The 21,218-nt window shown below is 53.1% G+C and overlaps 6 protein-coding genes across 6 annotated transcripts; 4 read left to right on the forward strand and 2 right to left on the reverse strand.

The window, feature by feature from the left end:
- Positions 1–157: 157 nt before the first annotated feature.
- N7511_002892 (uncharacterized protein) lies at positions 158–1,504 on the forward strand (the record flags this gene model as incomplete). Its single annotated transcript, XM_057125317.1, has 1 exon — positions 158–1,504. One exon carries the CDS (start codon positions 158–160, stop codon positions 1,502–1,504), a length of 1,347 nt encoding a protein of 448 aa, XP_056987476.1.
- Positions 1,505–1,702: 198 nt separating this feature from the next.
- N7511_002893 (lipase ROG1 family protein) lies at positions 1,703–4,958 on the forward strand (the record flags this gene model as incomplete). Its single annotated transcript, XM_057125318.1, has 2 exons — positions 1,703–1,878; positions 2,027–4,958. The coding sequence occupies 2 exons, from the start codon at positions 1,703–1,705 to the stop codon at positions 4,956–4,958; spliced, it is 3,108 nt and encodes a 1,035-aa protein (XP_056987477.1).
- Positions 4,959–5,094: 136 nt separating this feature from the next.
- On the reverse strand, positions 5,095–6,022 carry N7511_002894 (inositol monophosphatase family protein; the record flags this gene model as incomplete). The annotated part of the gene is made up of 2 exons (XM_057125319.1): positions 5,095–5,843; positions 5,908–6,022. 2 exons carry the CDS (start codon positions 6,020–6,022, stop codon positions 5,095–5,097), a joined length of 864 nt encoding a protein of 287 aa, XP_056987478.1.
- A 702-nt stretch (positions 6,023–6,724) lies between these two features.
- Positions 6,725–11,336, forward strand: N7511_002895 (Oligopeptide transporter OPT superfamily; the record flags this gene model as incomplete). The annotated part of the gene is made up of 10 exons (XM_057125320.1): positions 6,725–6,814; positions 6,868–7,655; positions 8,051–8,632; positions 8,696–8,754; positions 8,848–9,161; positions 9,210–9,569; positions 9,619–9,772; positions 9,822–10,323; positions 10,373–11,204; positions 11,274–11,336. 10 exons carry the CDS (start codon positions 6,725–6,727, stop codon positions 11,334–11,336), a joined length of 3,744 nt encoding a protein of 1,247 aa, XP_056987479.1.
- Positions 11,337–11,849: 513 nt separating this feature from the next.
- Positions 11,850–14,073, forward strand: N7511_002896 (transcription factor IIF subunit TFG1; the record flags this gene model as incomplete). Its single annotated transcript, XM_057125321.1, has 3 exons — positions 11,850–13,190; positions 13,265–13,537; positions 13,612–14,073. The coding sequence occupies 3 exons, from the start codon at positions 11,850–11,852 to the stop codon at positions 14,071–14,073; spliced, it is 2,076 nt and encodes a 691-aa protein (XP_056987480.1).
- Positions 14,074–14,671: 598 nt separating this feature from the next.
- N7511_002897 (tetrafunctional fatty acid synthase subunit FAS1) lies at positions 14,672–20,935 on the reverse strand (the record flags this gene model as incomplete). Its single annotated transcript, XM_057125322.1, has 1 exon — positions 14,672–20,935. One exon carries the CDS (start codon positions 20,933–20,935, stop codon positions 14,672–14,674), a length of 6,264 nt encoding a protein of 2,087 aa, XP_056987481.1.
- Between the last annotated feature and the right edge of the window lie 283 nt (positions 20,936–21,218).

Raw genomic sequence — 21,218 nt, forward strand, 5'->3', positions numbered from 1 at the left:
GTGACTGTACTATCTAGAAAAACAATTTAGAAAGGGGAAGGGCTTTATAAATCACATGAAGAATCAACCTGAAGTAGCGTAAGCGGCCCCGCGGCTTATCAAAGCCCCCGAGTTGACCGAATTGTTGAATGTTGTTCGCTTTCTTTCCCACTCCAAAATGGCTGGATCAGCTTTAGATGTCGAAATAGCTGGCAACACGCTGGAATACACCGATGGCAAGATTGACCTGAATGACATCCTGTGTATACTGCCAGGCCAGGCACCCAACGAGCATCGCGCACTGTTCTTCCAGGCCAAAAAAGACAGCGACGAGTCAGAAGAGCGCACATATCTAAAGGAGCTCGACATAAAGAACCTACCGGCAGAGCTATCTAGCTTCATAACGACCGTTCCAAGCCATCTTCAAAACACAGACAAGCCACCGGTGATCCAAGTGGTGATATCCACAGGCTCAGGAACAGGCAAAGCCCAAATCGTCTTCCAAGATGCCATACAGCCTCTATTTAACTATATTGGACTAGAAGGCATCGAGATCTACGAAACAGAATCTGCCCAAACAATCACCGAACTGACTCGAACCAAATTCATCAAATATGCCGCCGAAGGCGTGCCCCAAACCATTATCCTCCTCTCAGGCGATGGCGGCCTAATTGACATCCTTGACATTTTCTACAAATCAAAACAAACGCTGAAAGTCCCGCCTAATATCGTTCTCATCCCATGCGGGACCGGCAACGCCATGGCGAGCTCAATAGGGTTACGATCTGGGCCCGTACCCGGTTTGTCTACATTACTCCGGGGCACACCATCTCCCATCCCAGTCTTCGGCGCTAGATTCTCGCCTGGGAGCCAGTTTGTCATGGATGAGGGTCGTCAGCGGGCGCCGATAGACGGCGACGATGCGGATGCAGATGCAAATGCTCCGTACCGAACGGTCCACTGTGCCGTCGTTGCCAGCTGGGGTCTGCATGCCGCGCTCGTGGCAGATAGTGATACATTTGAATACCGCAAGTTTGGTATTGATCGGTTTAAAATGGCTGCTAATGAGCTGCTTTACCCGTCGGATGGGTCTCCGTGTCATCGGTTCAAGGGGAGGATCACCATGTCGCTACGGGATGATGGGGCAGAGGGGGATGTTCGTCGGGAGATTATGGAAAGTGATGAGCATATGTATGCGCTTGCTGCTATGGTTCCGCGTCTCGAGAAGGAGTTTTTGATTTCTCCTGAGTCTGTGCCGCTTAGTGGTGAGATGAGGTTTCTTCGGTTTGGACCTATGTTGCCGGAGGATGCGTTGCGGTTGATGGCTCTTGCTTATCAAGGTGGTCAGCATGTCACGGAGGAGACAGTGACGTATGTCGATATTGAAGGGTTGAGGATTGATTTCTTGGAAGACGAGGAGAGATGGAGGCGGGTATGTATTGATGGGAAGATTGTTGCAGTTGACAAGGGTGGGTGGATGGAGTTGTATAAAGAGCCTGCGCGGTTACTTCGAGTGATTCAGTAGACTCAGCAGAGAATAAGAGCAGCTCAAGAGAATCTGACCATCAACCCTAAAACCCTGAAGCCCTGAAGTATAGAATGCCTAGTCAGCGCCGATCCCAGGAATCATGTGTCTCTCCCGCCATCTCCGATAAACACAGCCCCAACCCTTCAGGGCTTCAATTTCTTTTCTCTTTTATGATGGAATTGTCCGTCCGATTCGATGTTGATAACTGCGCGCACCTATTCTGCCTCTCAATCCCTGGACCGAACCTTCACCTCTGAAGGCTCCCGATACCACACCCTTTCTGGGTGGCGTAAAAGCCCCAACGCCAAACAAGCAGCAGAGATGTTGATGATTCACCAAGTAGGCAGTGTACGAGTAGGGGAAGTGGTTAGGTGAGTCTGCCAAGGAAGAAGCGCAACTCGAGCCTGGAGCATGGAATTTGGAACACTCTCCTCATGGGGATGACAACCAACTGTCGCGTGCGCTTGAGTCTCACAGACTCGCGAAACACACTCCGTATACTAACTCGTCCTGATTCAGATATACCATCACCTACACGCCCGCAGCTGACCCAATCCTCCCCATCCCCTCCGAGCTCTACGTCCGGGTGAAGAACACCTCCGCGCTTCCGCTGCGCGCCGCATACCTTCATGGCCCCTACACACTCTACGCCGCCTGCTACCCGGCGAAATTCGACCCGAATATCAAGTATGAGCGACAAGATCTAGAAGGCGCTCCGCAGTATGAGCCGTATCTCAAGGCCGGAGGTGGTTGGGACGCCGTCATCAAGGTCCCGTCCCACGTCCAGGATGCGCAGAATTTCGGATTATCCGGGAATGACGGATCGAATGGGGATCAAAGTGTTACGTGGATTGTTGAGATACAGTCGCAGGTGATCTTCTCCTCTAGTGCGGCGGTACATTTCGAATTGCTGGTTGGCCGCGATGAGAGATCGCTGGAATACTTCTCTGGCGGGAGTTGGAGTGGTGGCCATGGCCCTCCTGGTAAATTACTGGATCATTGGTCGCCTGATGCTAGGGGGAAACAGGCACTTGCTGCTAAGGGTGTTTATTCGAAGGCGATTGCCTTGCAGGTCGATGATACGAATAGTTTGTGGAACAGTCCGCCTTTTCCTACTGCCGATGAGTCGAAGGAGGATGCAGAGGGCGAGAGTCATGATTTGACAACTCCTACGGAAGAACATCCGGACCCGCAGAGCGGATCTGAAGTACCTGCAGATGCCAAGAAGACGAAGAAGAAGAAGAAGATTCATCTTGTGCTACTGACGCATGGGCTACACAGCAACCTGGGCACGGACATGCTCTATATGAAGGAAAGCATCGACGCGGCTACAAAGAAGTCCAGGAGGAGAGCAAGCCATGCCAAATCTGCCGATGGGAGTCAAGTTGATACCGACGAAGAGGACGAAGAGGAAATAATTGTCCGAGGATTCTCTGGTAACGCTGTCCGTACTGAGCGCGGTATTCAATATCTCGGAAAGCGTCTGGCTAAATATGTCTTGCTCTTGACATATCCCGATCAACCCTATTTTCCTCTCAAAGGCTCCAAGCCGAATCCACTCATTCGACCTTTTACTGCTCGCAAGCAGCATAGTCACCCATCGAATTCTCATCATGTGGCCACCGAGAACAGCGACAACACCATTGGGAGTGAGGATCACCCTTACCAGATCACTAGTATCAGTTTCATCGGGCATTCCCTCGGAGGATTGATTCAGACATATGCAATTGCATACATTCAGAAGCACTCCCCCGAGTTCTTTGACAAGATTGAGCCTGTCAACTTTATCGCTCTCGCAACTCCTTTCCTCGGTCTCAGCAATGAAAACCCAATGTATGTCCGTTTTGCGCTGGACTTAGGTCTGGTTGGTCGTACTGGGCAGGATCTCGGGTTGAGCTGGACAGCACCGAAAGTCCGAAGTGGGTGGGGAGCCATCATTGCTGGAAGAGGAGATTCAGCAAAGGACCAAACTCAACCGGATCCTGGTTCCAAGCCACTTCTCCGGATCCTTCCCTGTGGCCCGGCGCATGAGGTTCTCAGCAAGTTCCAGCATCGTACTGTGTACTCGAACGTGGTGAATGACGGAATTGTTCCTCTGCGCACCTCTTGTCTCTTGTTCCTGGACTGGAAAGGTCTGGACCGGGTTGAGAAGGCGAGAAGGGACAATGGACTTGTCGGAACCATGGCTGAATGGGGATGGGCAGAGTTGACTGGAGCTCATTCGAAATCACCGCGACTGGGTCGCTCTGGTGATGAATCGCCTCTGACTGAATCAGCCGAGACCGGTCAGCATTCACATCCCACCATTGAAGTTCCGCAAGGACAGAATGGCGACGAAGGGAACGACGCCGTCTCTCCGAGCCCCGGCCATTTCCTCACAAGTCCTGCTCATCGTTTGTCTCACATGAGCATCCCAGAAGAGAATACCGCGAAAGAGAATGCCTCAGCAAATGCGTCTCTTGGCCCCCTGGACACCTTTATGTCATTATTCCGTCCCAAGGAGAACAAGACTCCCCATAGCGGCAAGAATTCCCGCATCTACAAACGCAGCCAAACGCTCAGCTCTTTCGAAACTGACGGTCCATCGCCTGTGGCCCACGGCCAAACACACGAGAACGACGGTGTCCACACACCCCCGAAAACAACATTCTTTGAATCTGCCGGAGATTTACTGATGCCACCACTTCCACCACCAGAGTTCATCTTGGACCCTGCCTCGCGGCCGAGAACCATATTCCACGACCGCATTTACCACCCAGAAGATATACCCCCTCCCATGCCCGTCAAGCGACGCACTCTCGCATTCGGCTCCCTGCAGAACAAGCAATCCAAGTCCGCACCCCATACGGCGACCCAATTACCCCCAAGCTCAAGCTCCAGCGCCAACAGCGCCGAGAGCGGCCTCAAGGTTGAAGAGAAAATTGCCAGAGCCTATCACCGCGATCTATCATGGCGCAAGGTCCTCGTCCGACTCGAGCCGGATGCGCATAACAATATTATTGTGCGACGGATGTTCACCAATGCCCACGGGTGGCCTGTTGTGAAACACCTGGTTGATACGCACTTCGCGCATACGCCCGTGGTGGCCATTGAAGATTCGCAGAAGCGCAGTGTGGACCGAGCACGGTCTCCTAATATCGGACCGACTAGCTCGGGTGATGAGGTCGACGATCAAACTAAGACGCCTGAATTGGAGACGGGTGCAGATACGGATGATCTGCCTGATGTTGCTGGATTAGATGTGTCTGATCCGTTGCAGGCTCATGATCATGCTCATCGGAGTGAAACTTTCTCCGGTGAGAATGAGTCCCAGCGGACCAAGAGTCCAACTGAACGGACTTGCGTGTCGAGGCAGGATTCGGCTCGATGGACGGATCGAGAAATCGATGAAGACGACTGTGAGTCTGGGTTTGAGGAGGAGGTAGGTTCTGGTTTCCGATGGGCTCGATAGACGACTGAAGGACCCTTTTGCACATACTCTTTTTATATTTTGGATATACCCTGGCAGTCAGTGATGGATACGAATTGGATTTTGCAATACAGATTTGATCTCAGGTAACTTATATAGTAACCCCATAGAATGATCCTCAATAGACCATCTCGCCCTGAATATACCCCCAAAACTCCTTGACAAGCTCCTCCTGACCCCCGGGCGAACCCCGAACAGCAAGATATTTCCTCCCATCCAGCGTAGCCTCCCACTCCCCTTGATTTCCACCCACCATGCGCCCCCCAGCCTCATTCAAAATCACCCAACCAGCACAAACATCCCACGCCCAACAGCCCCCCTCCCAATACAAATCCACCGTCCCCTCCGCAACAGCACACAGATTCAAAGCCGCCGACCCCAAGCTCCTAAACGACCGCACCATAGCCCCGCCATCGGCCTTGGCCCGTCCCAGCATCTCAAACGTCCTCACCTTCGTCTCAAAGTTCCGCCCACTCCGATCCGACCCCCACTCAATCGCCACCAGCGCATTCGACAGCCCCGACAGGGGCTCAACATTCTCCCCACGCAGCGGCAACCTCGTCGAACGGTTCACGAACGCTCCCTGCCCCTTGATGGCCGAGTAGAGCGTCTTCGTGGAGGGGTTATACACGACGCCCACGACGGGGACGCGGTTCACGGCGAAGCCGAGAGAGACGCAGGCAAAGGGGAAGCTGTGGATGAAGTTGATTGTGCCGTCTATTGGGTCTACGATGAAGGTTGGGGCGTCTGTGAGGGGTTTGGCTGGGTCGTAGGTTTCTTCGCCGTGGAAGAGGTACTCGGGGAATTTGGCGCGGAGGGAGGTTGAGATCATTGTTTCGACTGCGCGGTCATATTCGGTTACGAGGTCTGCACCTGGGGGGTATGTGTTAGGGTGGTTTTGTATGGGGGGAGTTGGGGATCCAGGACGGACTGTTCTTTTTGGCTCCTGTGCTGCTGGTTTCTGGGAGGGCATTGTTGATTATGTCGCCGGCTTTGAAGGCGAGCTCGATGAGATAGTCGTGGATTTCGGTGAGGTTGGGCTCCATTGTGTAGACTATAGGGTGTAGGGGGAGAGTGTAAAGAGTAGAGTATAGAGGAAGTATGGAGGATCTCTCCCCGGACAGCGCTAGAGGCGGGGCAGCCGGAGATTAGAGCAATTGACTACGACTTGGAGAGGGACTATTTGGCTATTCTGAAGTAAGTAATGTACCAGGAGGAAATCTATATCCACCAACATTAGCAGAAGTGCCCATATCAACATCTATAGATCTGCTTGGTCAGAGAATCTCCGCGTTTCTAGTGACGTCGAAACACCCCCACTTCCGAAAAAAATCTTAGGGCACACTTCTTGACACTTACTTGAACGACACATTTACACAGGCTTGTCATTTGAGTACAACATGCCTACCGAACTTGAAGAGGTAAGACTGCGCAACCCATGGTGTGAACCGAGGCTCACCAATTCTATAGCTGGTGGAATTCCTCCACCACGGAAACACCCAGATCAGACAAATCGGTAGGAACGACCCTCGCAAATCCGCGGCGCATAGACTGACAGGACATATTTAGCCTGCGAAAACCTCGTCGGATTCTCTACCGCGCAGCCCGACCTGTTCAAGAGCGATCAACTACTCCCCGTTCGCGACCTGAAGCTTCTCGCCCGGGATTACACGGTGCGTGGAGATCGATTTGGTGGGGGGGATATACCAACTGACGTGCTATAGCCAATTGCCAAAAATGCATTGACAATGCTGGTCAATTTGTCCAGCGACGAGGAAGTGCTGAAGGTTCTCGCCGAGGATGACCAATTCATTGAGACCCTGCTCTTGAAGTTGACCGTGAGTGAATCCGAGTGGGATGCGCAAGATCCATGCTAATACAGGTACATCAGAGTGTCAAGGATCCCAACGTCGACGAAGTCGCCATGCTGTTGGCCAATCTGGTCAAGTCCGACGTCCTACAAAAACTGTTCGAGCTCAAGCGCAAGGTCCCCGAGGCTGTATCGACCTCAGAGAACGCCATTGACCAGATCATGGACTGCTTCGTCAAGGGCGCTGAAGGTGGTCTCAACAAGCACGCCAACTACGATTACCTGTCATACGTTTTCGCCGATCTATCGCAGACCGAGAAGGGTCGGAAGTATTTCACCGAGCGCCAGGAGTACGACGGCGTCGTGCCCATCACCAAGCTCACCGTCTTCACCGAGCACAAGAGCAACATCCGCCGCAAGGGTGTAGCATCCACAATCAAGAACGTGGCTTTCGACATCGCCTCGCACCCCATGCTCTTCGACGAGGACGCTGTGAACCTCCTGCCTTACCTGCTTCTCCCCCTTGCCGGACCTGAAGAATTCTCCGACGAGGACAGCATGGACATGCTCCCCGATCTCCAGCTACTGCCCCCTGACAAACAGCGGGACAGCGACAACACCATCGTCGCGACCCACCTGGAAACATTGCTCCTCATGACTACCACTCGGGAAGGCCGAGAGAAGATGCGTGCGGTCAAGGTCTACCCTCTGATCCGTGAGACACATTTGCATGCTGGCGACGAGAATGTGGAAGAGGCTTGCGATCGATTGGTGCAGGTCCTCATGCGTGACGAGGAGGGTGAGGGCCAAGAGCCCGAGCAGGCTCAATTGGAGCCTGCCCAAAACGAGGACGATCAGGTAGTAGAACTGTTTTAGCGTAGATACCTCAATTGTATATAGAACACCACGTTGACTGTGATATCCAAATATTCAAGTCGAGCAAGTACAGTAGTAGACGACGTAAGAGAGATCCAAAGCCCGTGCCGATGTCGGGTGGGTCTGCCTGACCACACTACGACTCTAGTCCTGACTAGCTCTGCTCTCTTCCACCTCTGATTCCTCCAATGCACCACCAAAATTTGAAGCTACTGCAGGCCATATAGTAAACCGGAAATACGTACAGTATTTCATCATCCCCCATCACGACGACCGATATTCCACTGCGGACGCGGAAGCTGTCTTGCCCCTCGGCCCCGAGGCGCAAGTGGCTTCCCGCTCAAAATCAAGATCCTGTCGACTCGGATTCTTGCAACAATGAGTACAGTGACTGTGACTCGGACATCGATCTACCGCCCGACGTGAACCCAGACACAGGCACAGGCACAGACCCAGGCTCAGGCTCGGAGACAATTGCCCAGCGCGTGCGGGCCTTTATGTCTCGCGCCCCTCTTCTTTCGTCGCCCGCGCTGGGTGCCGCGACGTACGGAGCCGTGCGCATTCCAGATGGAGACGAAGATGGGTCCGACGAGGTAGAGACTGGGGCTGAGACTGCGACCGGGACGACCAGGTCGTCCGGCTCTCGGCGTAAAGGTCGGTTGCAGCGTGCTAGCTTTGAAAATGGGGCGAGCTCAAGTGCTGCGCCGCGACGGTCTCATTCCTTTGTTAGACGACGAAATAGCATGTATGCCGAGAGACGCAATCGAAGGCCGTCTTCTGCTGCGTCTGATGTAGGCATGGGTGCTGATTCTAAGTTCTCCTTTGCAACGGGTCTGGCTGTACCGGGTAACCCGGTCATGCAGGAGACGCCCGCTTCGTCACTTTATATGACTAGTGATGAAGAAGATGTCTCAGATATTGATGATGATGATTCAAAGTCCTCTGAGGAGGATCCGCCGGATAATTCGCCGTGAGTTGGACAGCGTGTCTGTCTGTATGTTGAGGTTCATTGCTGATATAGTTGGTCTCTTAGGTATGCTCAAGTACGAGCTTCGGTGCCGGCCACTGACGATGTGACTCTTTCTATTAACAGTATGTTCGGCAATCTTGAGTCTTGTCCTTTGTCTGATGTTTGATGTATAGCACCACGAATGTGGATCCTGTCATTGGTCTTTTCTCTAACAGGTTCTGCTGCCAATCTTTTCTTTTCACTGCGCTATCCCAGCGTGGCCATCACCCCAATTATTGCTCTCGTTTTGGTTCATCCACTCGGCAAGTTTTGGGACGTGCTTTGTAAACATACAGGTGATCCTGTCGAAGTATTCGAGAACGGAACCCTTCATCATCGAGAATCACTCAACGGCGACATTGATCCACTTCCTACTTCATTAGGGACTCGAATTAGACTCTGGTTTGGCCAGGGCCGTTGGAACGAGAAAGAACATGCTTGCGTCTACATCAGCAGTAATGTTTCTTTTGGATTTGCTTTCGCCACTGATGTAAGTGTCCCTCGAATTTTGAACACTACCAAATCTAAATCATAGCAGGTTCTTGTTGAGCAACACAAATTTTACAACCAAGAGGTTCCAATCATGTACCAACTCTTGCTCATTATCTCAACCCAAGTCTTGGGTTATGCATTCGCCGGACTGACCCGACGATTCTTGGTCCGGCCTTCAGCCATGATCTGGCCGGGGACGCTGATGTCTACAGCTATGTTTTCTACCATGCACAAGTCTGTCAACAAAAAGGCCAATGGCTGGAGTATCTCTCGATACAAGTTCTTCATCATTGTTTGGGCCGGAGCATTTCTATGGTACTTTGTTCCAGGGCTGTTGATGCCTGCTCTCAGTTACTTCAATGTGATCACCTGGCTGGCGCCTAAAAATGTTGTGGTTTCCAACTTGGTACGTCTCTAGCATTCGTCTTCAAGTGCTCCAGACTGACTTGCTCTAGTTTGGTGTTGCTTCAGGCCTTGGGATGTTTCCTTTGACTTTTGATTGGGCTCAGATTGCCTACATTGGCTCTCCATTACTAACGCCTTGGTGGGCCGCTGCCAATATTGTGACAGGCCTAGTGATCGTCATTTGGGCACTTGCTCCAATCCTTTGTAAGATTTTCTACACCACAGTCGCCTATCCCATTCTAACTCGAAACAGATTACAAAAACGTTCTTTTCTCCTCATACATGCCTATACTTTCAACGGCCGTCTTTGATAATACTGGAAAACCTTACAACGTCAGTCGAATCCTGACCGGGGAGTTCTTGTTTGACGAACAAGCCTACAAAGACTACTCTCCAGTATACCTCCCAATTACCTACGTGTTGTCATATGGAGTACAGTTCGCTGCTTTGACGTCTCTTGTCACCCACACTATTTGCTGGTATGGAAAAGACATCTGGCAACAGACCAGAAAGGCTTTTGATGAGAGACAAGATGTCCCAGCAATGGAGACATATCAGCCACTTCGAGGCGATAACAATGGCAGCCAGCAAAGTTTTAATATTTCAAGGAGTGGCTCAGACCCTCGTCTGGAAAGCCAACTTGGAATGGAAGATGTCCACTGCCGCTTGATGAGACGCTACAAAGATGCTCCTCTCACGTGGTACATACTTGTGTTCATTTCCATGTTGGCTATCGCAACTTTTACAGTGGAATAGTACGTGGTTCTACCCTGTTTCAAATTATCCAAACTAACTATTCTCAAGCTATCCCACCCATCTTCCCTGGTACGGACTACTTCTAGCCCTGGCCATTACCAGTATCTTCTTCATTCCAGTGGGCATCATTATGGCAGTCACAAATCAACACAGCAGCCTCTACCTAATTTGCCAACTCATCTGTGGCATAGTCTTTCCAGGAAGACCAGTGGCGAACATGATTTTCGTGACATATTCATACATCAGCTCTGCGCAAGGCATCAAGTTCTCCTCTGACCTAAAACTCGGCCACTACATGAAAATCCCACCCCGAATCCTGTTCGGCGTGCAAATGATGGCAACGCTAGTCTCAAGTCTAACCCAGATAGGGGTACTAAATTGGATGTTCACTTTCATCCCGAAATTGTGCACGCCCGAAGCCATCAACGGCTTTAACTGCCCCATCGCCCGAGTCCATTTCAACGGCAGCATTCTCTGGGGAGTCGTTGGGCCCCAGCGCTTCTTCGGTCCAGGAGGTCTCTACAGACCACTTGTATGGGCCTTCTTGATAGGTGCTGTGGCACCGCTGGGAACTTGGCTTCTAGGCCGACACAGCAAGAAAAGTTTCTGGCGGAAGGTCAACTTCCCTATTCTATTCGGCAGTCTAAGTTGGATTCCACCTGCCACCGGACTCAACTTCTCCATCTGGGCTCTTGTCTGTTTCATATTTAATTATGTGATTCGGAGACGGAGGACTGCTTGGTGGGAGAAATATGCCATGACTTTGTCAGCTGCCTTGGATTCGGGGCTGGCGTTTGCTGTTGTGGTTGTATTCTTCGCGTTCATTTATCCTGGCTGGGTTGATGGATTCAAGTGGTGGGGAACGGAGATTTACAAACAGGTGAGTTCTTCTTTGTGTTTTTATTACCTTTTGATGCTCGGGTCTTTGTGCTAACCTGGTCATTTTTAGGGTTGTGACTGGATTGCTTGTCCGTATAAACAATTAGAACCTGGTCAAAAGTTTGGTCAGTAGAGCTGAGATCAAAGAATCTCAGCTCAAAGTACAAAGTACAAAGTATAAAGAACTTATGAAAGAATGTCAATAATGAATGAAGTGAACTTTGCATAGCAGAGGTCAAATGTCGTTTCAAATCAGGACCTTTATCTGATCTAGATTATTAGCTCGAGGTGCTCGAAGACGAGCAAAAGATGGCCATGGAAAGGTCAAAACACACATTTCAGGACTCGTACCTAGAACCCGTCCAATGCTTCATAGCATTATCTACACAGAGTAAAGGCCTTTGTTGTCTTTGAAGTATAAACTTCCAAGGTTCAAACCCGGCCAGGCTGACTAAGCCTGCCGTCATACGTCGCGAGCACAACTCCTCATCCTTGCTTTTCCCATCTCCTCCCTCCTCCACCACCTTCCTCTATCGCAAATACCCGACTGGCTCTTCGTTGAGTCATTCACTGCGGTATTCTTTCATGGTCATCTGATCACTAGGTTGTGTCATCTTCTGCAGCGACCAACAGCTCTCCCGGAAAGATGTCGACTCCAACAAACCCCTCGAATGCCCGAACTCCAACAGGCCCAAATGGCGGGCCACCCATGAGAATGCGCCGACCGAAGGCTGCAGATCCATTGGTCCGACCAAAAAGAAGACCAGCTCCCAAGCCAGCCGGAGCTGCTCCGGGCGGTCGGATAGCTACCAAGACTCTTCCAACGCGCCCTCCAGTATCGAACATCCCACCAGCTCCTATTGAGAGGCCTTCACTCGGCGTGACGAGCAACAATGCCCCCGTCAATGGATTCAGTGGTCCGCTACTCACTGATAAATACTTCGATTACCCGGTCGTCACGACAAAGCGAGCTCTCATGGAAGGATTGAAGCACCACATTGCGCGCTTCGCATCAAAGAAGAATGTCGACCCCCGCGATGAAACACAGTTTACCCGACCAGTCCGACTGCACCGTCGTGATCCACGGCGCGGCCAGGAACCCTCCCCACATATTTCACGATTTGAAGATCCAGATGCTCCGCCTATGGATGAGGCCGAGCGCGAAGCTTTCGATGCGCGCCGAGCGGCACGTGAGAAGGAGCGCGCCCAGAACATGGCTCAGATCGCGCCTGCTTTGGGAGCTACATCCAAACGGCCTAATGCCCCGAAACAAAAGACCCAGCAGGTCTTCAAATCTGATATGACACCCGAGGAAGTCGCGAAGATGCGCATCAAGTACGAAGAGGCGTTGCATTGGCATCTGGAGGATTTCGATAACAAGCACACTTGGGTTGGAAACTACGAGGCTGCACTGTCTGGAACCCATGCGGTGTTCGTTCTGGATGGTGGGAAGATGCGTATGATCCCGGCTGAGAAGTGGTACAAGTTTAGTGCCAAAAGTAACTTCAAGGCTTTGACTATTGAGGAAGCTGAGAAGTTCATGGCTAAGAAGGTCAAGGATCCCAGATGGTTCATGGAGAAGCAGCAAGAATTGGAGCAGAAGAGGGAACTGGACACATATGCTAAACAGCGGAAGGTCTACGCTGGCAAGCAAGGCTTACCAGGCACTGGAGCTGCGGGGCTCGAGGCTGGTGAGATGGACTTCGAAGAGGATCGTTTCGCTGACGATGAAGAGCATGATGATGGCCTCTTCAACGATGACGAAGATGCCAAGGATGCCGAGAAGAGAATCAAAGAAGATCAGCTCAAGGCTAATGTCTTCGATCTCAAGGACGAGAAAGACTACGAAGCAGAAGAGAAGCGAGAGCTGCGTGAACGAGAGGCTCGCCACGTTTTGGGCAAGAGTGTGCGCAAGGCTTTGAAGAAGAGAGAGAAGAACTTTGACTACAGCAGTGGATCTGAAAACAACCCATACTCGGAGGACGAGGTAAGTCACGCCCTGTATCTGCTGCCAGTCCGTGTTGGACTATCGACAGTGGAACGATATTGACCTTCCAACAGAGTTCGGACGACACCGAGACCGAGAAAGCAAAGGAAGAGGAGCGCAAGAAGGCCGAAGGCGAGGCCGAGAAGGAAGGCTCCTCCAAGGGAACCAACACACCCTCCGGCCGACCCAAGCACACAGACGCCCTCAAGAAATCAGCCGCAGGCCGCAAGAGACTCGGCTCTCCCACCTCGGACGCCAGCGGCACCGATACGTCTCGCAAGAAGCCTAAGAAGACCAACCCAACATCGCAGCCCCCATCGCGTCCAATGTCCCCATCCGCCATGCAGGTATGTCCCCCAACGGCATCCCACCCCAATCCCCAACCCCCAATCCCTAAAACCATACTAACAAGAATTCCAAGACGGGCACCAAACGCCTCCGCATCCCAGGCAACGGCGCCAACTCCGGCAGCGACGTCGAAACCGGCGCAATCTCCTCGAACGAAACCAACGAAACAACCAAAAAGAAACTCAAACTCAACCCACCCAATATCTCTTCCCGCAGCGGAACCCCCGTCGGATCCCGCGCCGGATCCCCAATCAACCGGCTCCCCGGCAGCCGCGCCAGCAGCCCCGAAGGCGCGCGCGGAAACCGCGTCTCGACGCCCCTTTCTGCCTCTGGCTCTGGCTCTGGCTCGTTCCCGACGCCCGCGGAGATCCATGCAGCTATTCCTGCGTCTGGTATTTCCAGTAGTGAACTGTTGAAGGTTTTCAGACCTCGGATTGGAGAGAATCATCGCAAGTTTATTGCTATTGTTAAGGATGTCAGTGTTTATGGGAAGGAGGATCGGATGTTGAGGCCTGGTCCCTGGAAGGGGAATTAAATCCAGAGGGGTTGGTTTTGAGGGGTTGAGATGATTGCTTGAAGGGGGTGGATGTGGATGTGGAGGATGGATATTATGTGTTGCAAATGCAGATTGCAGAGATGGTTGCTGCTTTCTTTGGAAATACTTTAACTTCGACTACAAGGTTCATGGTTCTAATATTCTGGATGAATCCAGGTTCATCTGAAAAATCAATACTTTCGTGCTGGTAATCGTTTGATTTACTTGATTGCTGAACAGAGCCTCCGTATTTGTCTAGTTGTAAGCAAGTCAATCCACTGCAACTGATTTACTAGGGAAGAAGTTATTGTATAGTACTACATTTTACAATGAACATGAAGATATTTGAAGAAAATTAACATAAATTAAACAATGGTAATGAAATTCATTTATATGCACATAAACTCCAAGGCTTTGAGACATACCACATAATGACCCAATGTAAACAGGTCTCTATCAAAAGCACAGCATTATAACAACTCGGGGAATCAAATTCACAAGATTAGACTGCAGAAGCCGGGTCTTTGTTTCATCTCACACTCCTTCCAGTTGGCGAGAAAGAAAGGAATGCGAGTGGAATCAAATCAACAAGCTTGGCTTAAGCAGCACGAGCAGCGTTCTCGGTACCCTCCTCGTACTTCTCCCAGTTGGCGAGAATGGAAGCAATGCGAGGGGAGTTGGTGAGACGGTAGACGTCCTCGAAGTACTCCTTGGTGATCTCGAAGGGACGGGCAGTGACGTTGGGGATGTACTTGCCGACCAGCTTGCTGGGGTCGATGGTGGTCTTGTTGATCTTCTTCAGCAAGAAGGAACGGAAGGGCTTGACACCGGAGCGCAGGAAGGTACTGTGGAAGGGAACGTCGATACCCTTGAGAGGAATGGTGGCGAAGCCACGCTCCAGGTTGATGGGGCTGGGCTTGGCTTCGGTTTGCTTGACGCACTCCTGGATGATGCCGACGAGATGCTCCTTGACGTCTTCCAGAGACATGCTCTGCATGAGAGCGGGGATGTCAATGTTCTGGGCCTTGAGGAAGTTGAGCAGGTTGGTCAGGCAGTCCAGGGCGCGGAGGTCACCAGCGGCAACGTATTGCATGTTGGCGACGTTGTAGTTGACGATCTCCAAAAGCCAGCCGGTGGTCTCGGCGATGTTCTCAACAACGTACTGAAGAGCCTGCTCGTTGAAGGTCTTGGAGATACGGCTGGGGTTGACAGCGCACATGGAGTAGTTGGAGCGACCCTGCTCGTCACGCTCGACGGCAACTTGCATGGTCAGACCACGGTAGAACACGACAGACACCAAGCTCTCAATGGGCATGACATCAGCCAGGGCGGCGAGGGCAGAGTATTCACCGAGCGAGTGACCGGCGAAGCTGCTGTCACGCTGGACCAAGCCCTTGGAGCGCATGTCCTCGAAGCTGGCCTTCTCCATCAGGGTCAGGGCAGGCTGAGTGAACTGGGTGGCCGAAAGGAGACCAGTGGGGGAGCGGTAGGTGTAAGAAGCGCTGTTCTCATCAACCTCCTTGAAGATCTTCTCAGACTTGATGGAACCGTCGGCGTTGACGGACTCGAAAGTCATCGACATGTAGTTATGGCGGATAGCCTTACCACGGGGACCACCGAAGTGAACGGTGAGCTCCTTGGGGTTGTTCTTGACAATGTCGATGATGGAAAGACCGTAGTTCTCCATGAAGTGGCGATCAGCACGGTCCCAGACCTCCTGGGCAACGGGGCTGCTAGCGTAGAGCTCCATACCCATGCCCTGCTCCTGGGAACCTTGACCGGTGAAGACGTAGGAGGTAACGGGCTGCTCAACCTCGGCCTCACCCTCGAGAACCTTGTCCTCGGTCTCCTTGTTGAAAGCCTCGACCTTGATGATCTTACGACCAGCAATCATACCGACGTGCTGGAGCTTGACGGTGATCATGTCGTTGGGCAGAACCATGCCAACCAGGGAAACCTGGAAGCCACGAACACGACCGATGTTGTTCTCAGCAGCCCAGGTCTCAACAAGGCTGCGGACAGCGGCACTGCTGTACATGCCGTGGGTGATAGTTCCAGGCAGGTTGGCGTAGCTGGAGAAGACACGAGAAACGTGAATAGGGTTGTAGTCACCAGAGACGCGAGCGTAGGTCTCGTTGGATGCGGGAGCACGCAGTTCCAAAGCAGTCTTACCACTGAGAGGAATGGGGTTCTCGAAGTAAACGGGCTGCTCAATGGAAGTACCGTTACGCTGCAGGTAGTCGATGACGGGGTTACCGTGGGAGTCACCGGCCTCGTACTCAACGGAAGCGACCTGGATGACCTCCTTGGTGGGAAGCTCGAGGAGAGCCTGACCAATGGTCTGGACGTTGCTGAAGACAGTGTGGTTCTTGAAGCGAATCAAACTCTGCAGACGGAAGGTCAGGGTGGCACCAAGAAGTTCAGTCTCGGAGTCGTCCACGCGGAACCACTCCTTGGAGCGCAGGATGGCGACATCCCGGCTGGTGGCCAAGTGAACCTGCATGGGGACCTCATCCTTGCGCTGGAAGGTGTTCTCAAAGTCGGTGTAGGCACCCCGGTAAAGGAACTGGCTGGTGACGTGCATGATGGGCTTGCCCTCGCGGGTGATGGTACCGCAGACCTCAACCATCTTACCAGACTCCTGGTTGATGACGGCGTTGATCTGGGCGGTGGTGTCCAGGACATCGCCAACCTTGAGGGGCTCAGCGCCGGGAACCATCTTGAAACCGTTGGACAAGTGAACCAGCTTCAGGAGATCACCATCAATGGTGCGGGGGAAGATGGGCTTGGTAATAGCCTTCCATCCGGCGACGATGGCAAAGTCCATGGGCGCGAAGACCTCCTTACCGGGACGGTCAACGAAGGCCTCACCGGTGTTGCCAACGGCGTGGACAAAGTCTGCAACAGCCTGGGAAGTGATGGTCTCACGGCCACCGCTGAAAGTGGCGGTAGTGGGAGTGTCGAAGGGCACGTCCTTGTTGCCGAACCAGATGCGGTAGTAGAACTCCTTGATACGGTCGTTGCGGTCACCCATGACCTCGCGGATGGGAGCGTAACCAGTCTCGGGGTGGTAGGTGAACAGGAAGGACAGGGTAGTGACACCACTCTCGGCAGTGCGGCCCTCGAACAAGGTCAGGCTGATCTGACCGTTCTCGTTCACCTTGGCCTCGACGGTCTTGACAAGCTTGCCAGACTGGTAAGGCTCACGGACGCTGATCACAGTCTTGGCAGGGTCATTGGGGTAGGCAACCTCAACAAACATGCCTGCTGTGGGCGCAACAATGCGCTTCATGGGGTTGGTCTGGAAACGGTGGCCCTGGACGAAAACATCGGCCAAGAACAGAGCGTGTCTCCAGGAGTAGACCTTGCCAGCCAAAAGGCTCAGCCAGCGGTCGGCGTCAGGCAGGACAGCAGAGGGAGAGGAAGAGAGACGGAAGCTAATCTTGTTGGGCTCCTCCGAGACAGTGAGGCCGTCGAGCTCGGACTCAGCGTCGGTGTTCAGGAGCTGACTGCCGAAGTACTCAATGGTGGGGACCTTGGACTTGTCGTTGCCGTAGGAATCACGCAGAAGGCTGGCAATGTGTCCCTCGTGAACGCCATCAAGGATGGCCTGGACGGGCTCGTCAATGATGTTTGAGAAGCGAACGGCCATGGGACCCTGAAGGATACAGGTACGGCCGACATCCTGGTCAACAACGGCCTCGAGGTCCTCACTCTGCCACAGAGAATCCTTCTTGAAGAAGAACTCAAAGGTCTCGTCCAGGACGGGAACGAAAGGAACAGGCTTCTGGCCACGACGCTGGCAAAGCAGCAGGAAGTGCTGCACATCCTGAGCGTTAATCAGCTGGCTAGCAGCCTCGGGGTAGGCAGCCAGGATGTCATTGACGGCAGGGTAGGGAATGTCGAGGTCAGAGTAGCTCTGCAACAGAGAAGCCTGGCCCTCGGCAGTGGTGAAACGCTCCTCAACACGGCGAATGAAGTCACCGGTCAACTTCTTCAGGGAAGGGTCGATCCAGCGGGCCTCGTGCTTGACGTACATGAGATCCACCATACGGTGAATAACCTCGGTGTAGGTCATATCCTCGAGGTCAACGGTCTCGCCAGCAGCGTTGCGACCGAACCACACCTTGTGGAAGTCATCGTTGAGCTTCTTGATGATGTAGTTGCGCTGCTTCTTCAGCTCGGGGACGCGCTTGGCCTTGTCGAGCTTGAAGATCTTCTGGTCCATCTCCTGCCAGAACAGCACACCACGGGTGGCCAGCTTGTGAATGGGCTCACCCATCTCGGAGAGAACGGTGATCACACCGCCGGTGGCACCCTTGTAGGTCTTCTCCCACTCGACATCGTCGACACCAGGGGCATCAGCAATGGCCTTCTTGGCGTTGTAAGAAGTGTGGGCCTCCTTGGCGATCATCATACGAGAACCGAAGAGACAACCATCGAAGGGCATGGGAGGGTAGCCATACTTGTGAGACCACTCACCAGAGAGGTAAGGGTAGGTGTCCTCGGAACCACCGAAACCACTGCCAGCAACAAGGATGATGTTATCATGCTTGCGAATGCGGCCGTACATCTGAAGCACGGGCTGGTGGAAGTCTTCGAACGAGTGGTGACCACCACCACGGCCACCGGTCCACTGAAGGATGATGGGGAACTTGGGGTTGGCCTTGGCAACGTTGATGACCTGCTGAATGGCGTCGACTGAACCGGGCTTGAAAGCGATGTGCTTGATACCAAGAGTCTCAATGTACTCTTTGGCGACCTCGATGGAGGGCACACCGGCACCGATGGTCAGACCCTCAATGGGGACACCATCAGCGCGCAAGCGACCGATGAGAGGGATCTGCCAGGCCATAGCACGGGGGTTGATGTAGATCAAGTTGATGGTGATACCACGTCCAGGAGGAATGGCCTTCTCGATCTTGGTAATGGCCTCGGTCATAGTCTTGGCGTTGTAGTAACCACCACCGGCCAACTCGATGTGGTAGCCAGCGTTCATAGTGGCGGCCACAAAGTCCCAGGCGACGGTTGTGGGGGTCATACCAGCAACCATCACGGGGGGAATACCCAACAGGCGACTCATCTTGGTGTCGACGTAGGTTTGACCAGTAGAGGTCTGCACCAGACGAGGGCCGTGTTCCTTAACCCAGTCGGTAGCATACTTCACCGAGTGCTCATCACGGTCGAACAACTCAGGCTTGTAGCCAACCTCGGCGTTGGTGCCATCCATTTCGCCGGCAAGAATGACGCGAACGCCAGTGCCGTCCTTGTTACGGTTGGTGAGAACACCTAGACCGGAGATGCCACCAGGACCGAAGTCCAAGATGTGGGTGGCACGGGGGAAAACGGTAGCCTGCTCCCAGTTGACAGCATCATGAGTGATCATGCGAATCAGCGAGGGAACAACGCTCTTGTCACCGAGAGCGCGCAGATCCTCGCCGGTCTTGGTGTCAAAGACGGGGATCACAAGAGACTTGGCGGGGATATCGATATCCTCGAGGTCCTCAAGAATACGATCATAAGCCGAGGTGAGGTACTGGCTGTGGAAAGGAGCCGTGATGGGGAGGAAACGGTTGACGAAGCGAACCTTGCGCTGGGTGAAGGGCACACGGTTCTGGTCGAGACCAGTGGCGGCCTTGACCTTACGCAGACGCAGGTTGAGACCGTAGAGCGAGATGGGAGGTCCAGTCACAACAAAGTTGCGGGCACTGTTCACCAGAGAGATGGCGATGTGGCGGTCCTCGGGCAGATGTTGGTTGGTGGCATCAATGTGCTCCTGAACAGCGGTACGAGAAAGGTCACGGATGGACAGCATAGGAGTAGGAGTACCCTCGCCGTTCTCATTGGAGTCCTGGAGAACGGAGGGAGCGAGGGAAGTACGGGGGTAAGCCTGCTGGCTGCGAAGACCAATCCAGAAGAGCATTGTCAAGGCATTCTTCGCCGCCTTGGCGAAGGACTCCCAGCTGGTGGCAGTCGCAATCGCAGCGGCGGTCACCACGCCCTGGGAGTGTCCAGTGGTTCCCAGAATGCGCTCCAAAATATCACCGGGCTGACGGCCCAAGACCTTGCAGGTCACTGTGTAGTGGGCCAATTGCACCAATCCGATCAACGGCAGACTCACCGGGGCGGACACCAAATAATCGATATCGGGCTGAGCGTCCCGATCCTGCAGCCAGCGCATGATATCCAGACCCTTGGGGTACAGCTTGGTCGCCTCGGGCTCATGAGAGAGCGATTGAAGCAGCTCCGCAGAGGAAGTAATAAGGTCCTCCACGAAGGAGGGGTAGGTGTTGTAAATGCTGCGCAATTCATCAAAGTATTCCTCAATGTTGCCCTGTCCACCAAAGACCGAGTAGATGCCGGCAGTCTCATCCGAGGCCGCCCGGAACAAGGCTGAGTCGTAAGGCTTGGTGGGCCGGCCCGCCGCAGCTCGCCCAGCATAGTAGGCCTCGACGACCTGGTTCTTCTTGGCCACAATGCCGGGCAGAGCCGCTGCCACGGCGTGGACATCATTGCCGCGCATAAAGGCCCGTTCAAATTCGTTCATCACGAGCTTCAAGACATCCATGTAGTTGCCTGTGGCATCATCTTCCCCCTCGTCGAGCTCGTGTGCCACATGGCCAATGTAGCGAGCCACAAGCTCTGTCACTGATGAAGGCTCATCATCTTGCGCCAATTCATCTGTGGGTTCCGGTAGGGATGCGGTGAAGCTATCTTTCAACTGCGAGGCATGGAAATGAAGCGAGGTCGGCACGAGAAAGGAGAACTCGAGAGAGCCATGCGAGAGGATAAGAGGGCGGAGAGATTGAGAGGATCGAGGGGTGTTAATTCCGGTTTGAGGGCCGGTCGATGTGCCGTACATGATGCTCTCTCTCTCTGTGTGTATAAATTTTGAGGGAGGGGAGGGGAGGAGGAGAGGGAGTGGGAGTGGGAGAAAGAGGAAGAGGAAGAGAAAGAGGAAAGCGTGGAGAAGCGGAAGTAGGGAAAAAGAAGTTCTAAGGAAGGAACGACCCAGGTTAGCTCCCACAGGCAGGAACGGGGAATTAAAAGAAAAGACACTCACTCAGTCCAGTCCAATCGACCAGAAGTTCCAAGTTAAAGGGTATTAAGAGCAAGATACAGAGTTGACTTCAAGAAACATACAA

The sequence above is a fragment of the Penicillium nucicola genome, assembly GCF_028828085.1.
Source record: "Penicillium nucicola strain IBT 29836 chromosome Unknown utg000002l, whole genome shotgun sequence".
NCBI lineage: Eukaryota > Fungi > Ascomycota > Eurotiomycetes > Eurotiales > Aspergillaceae > Penicillium > Penicillium nucicola.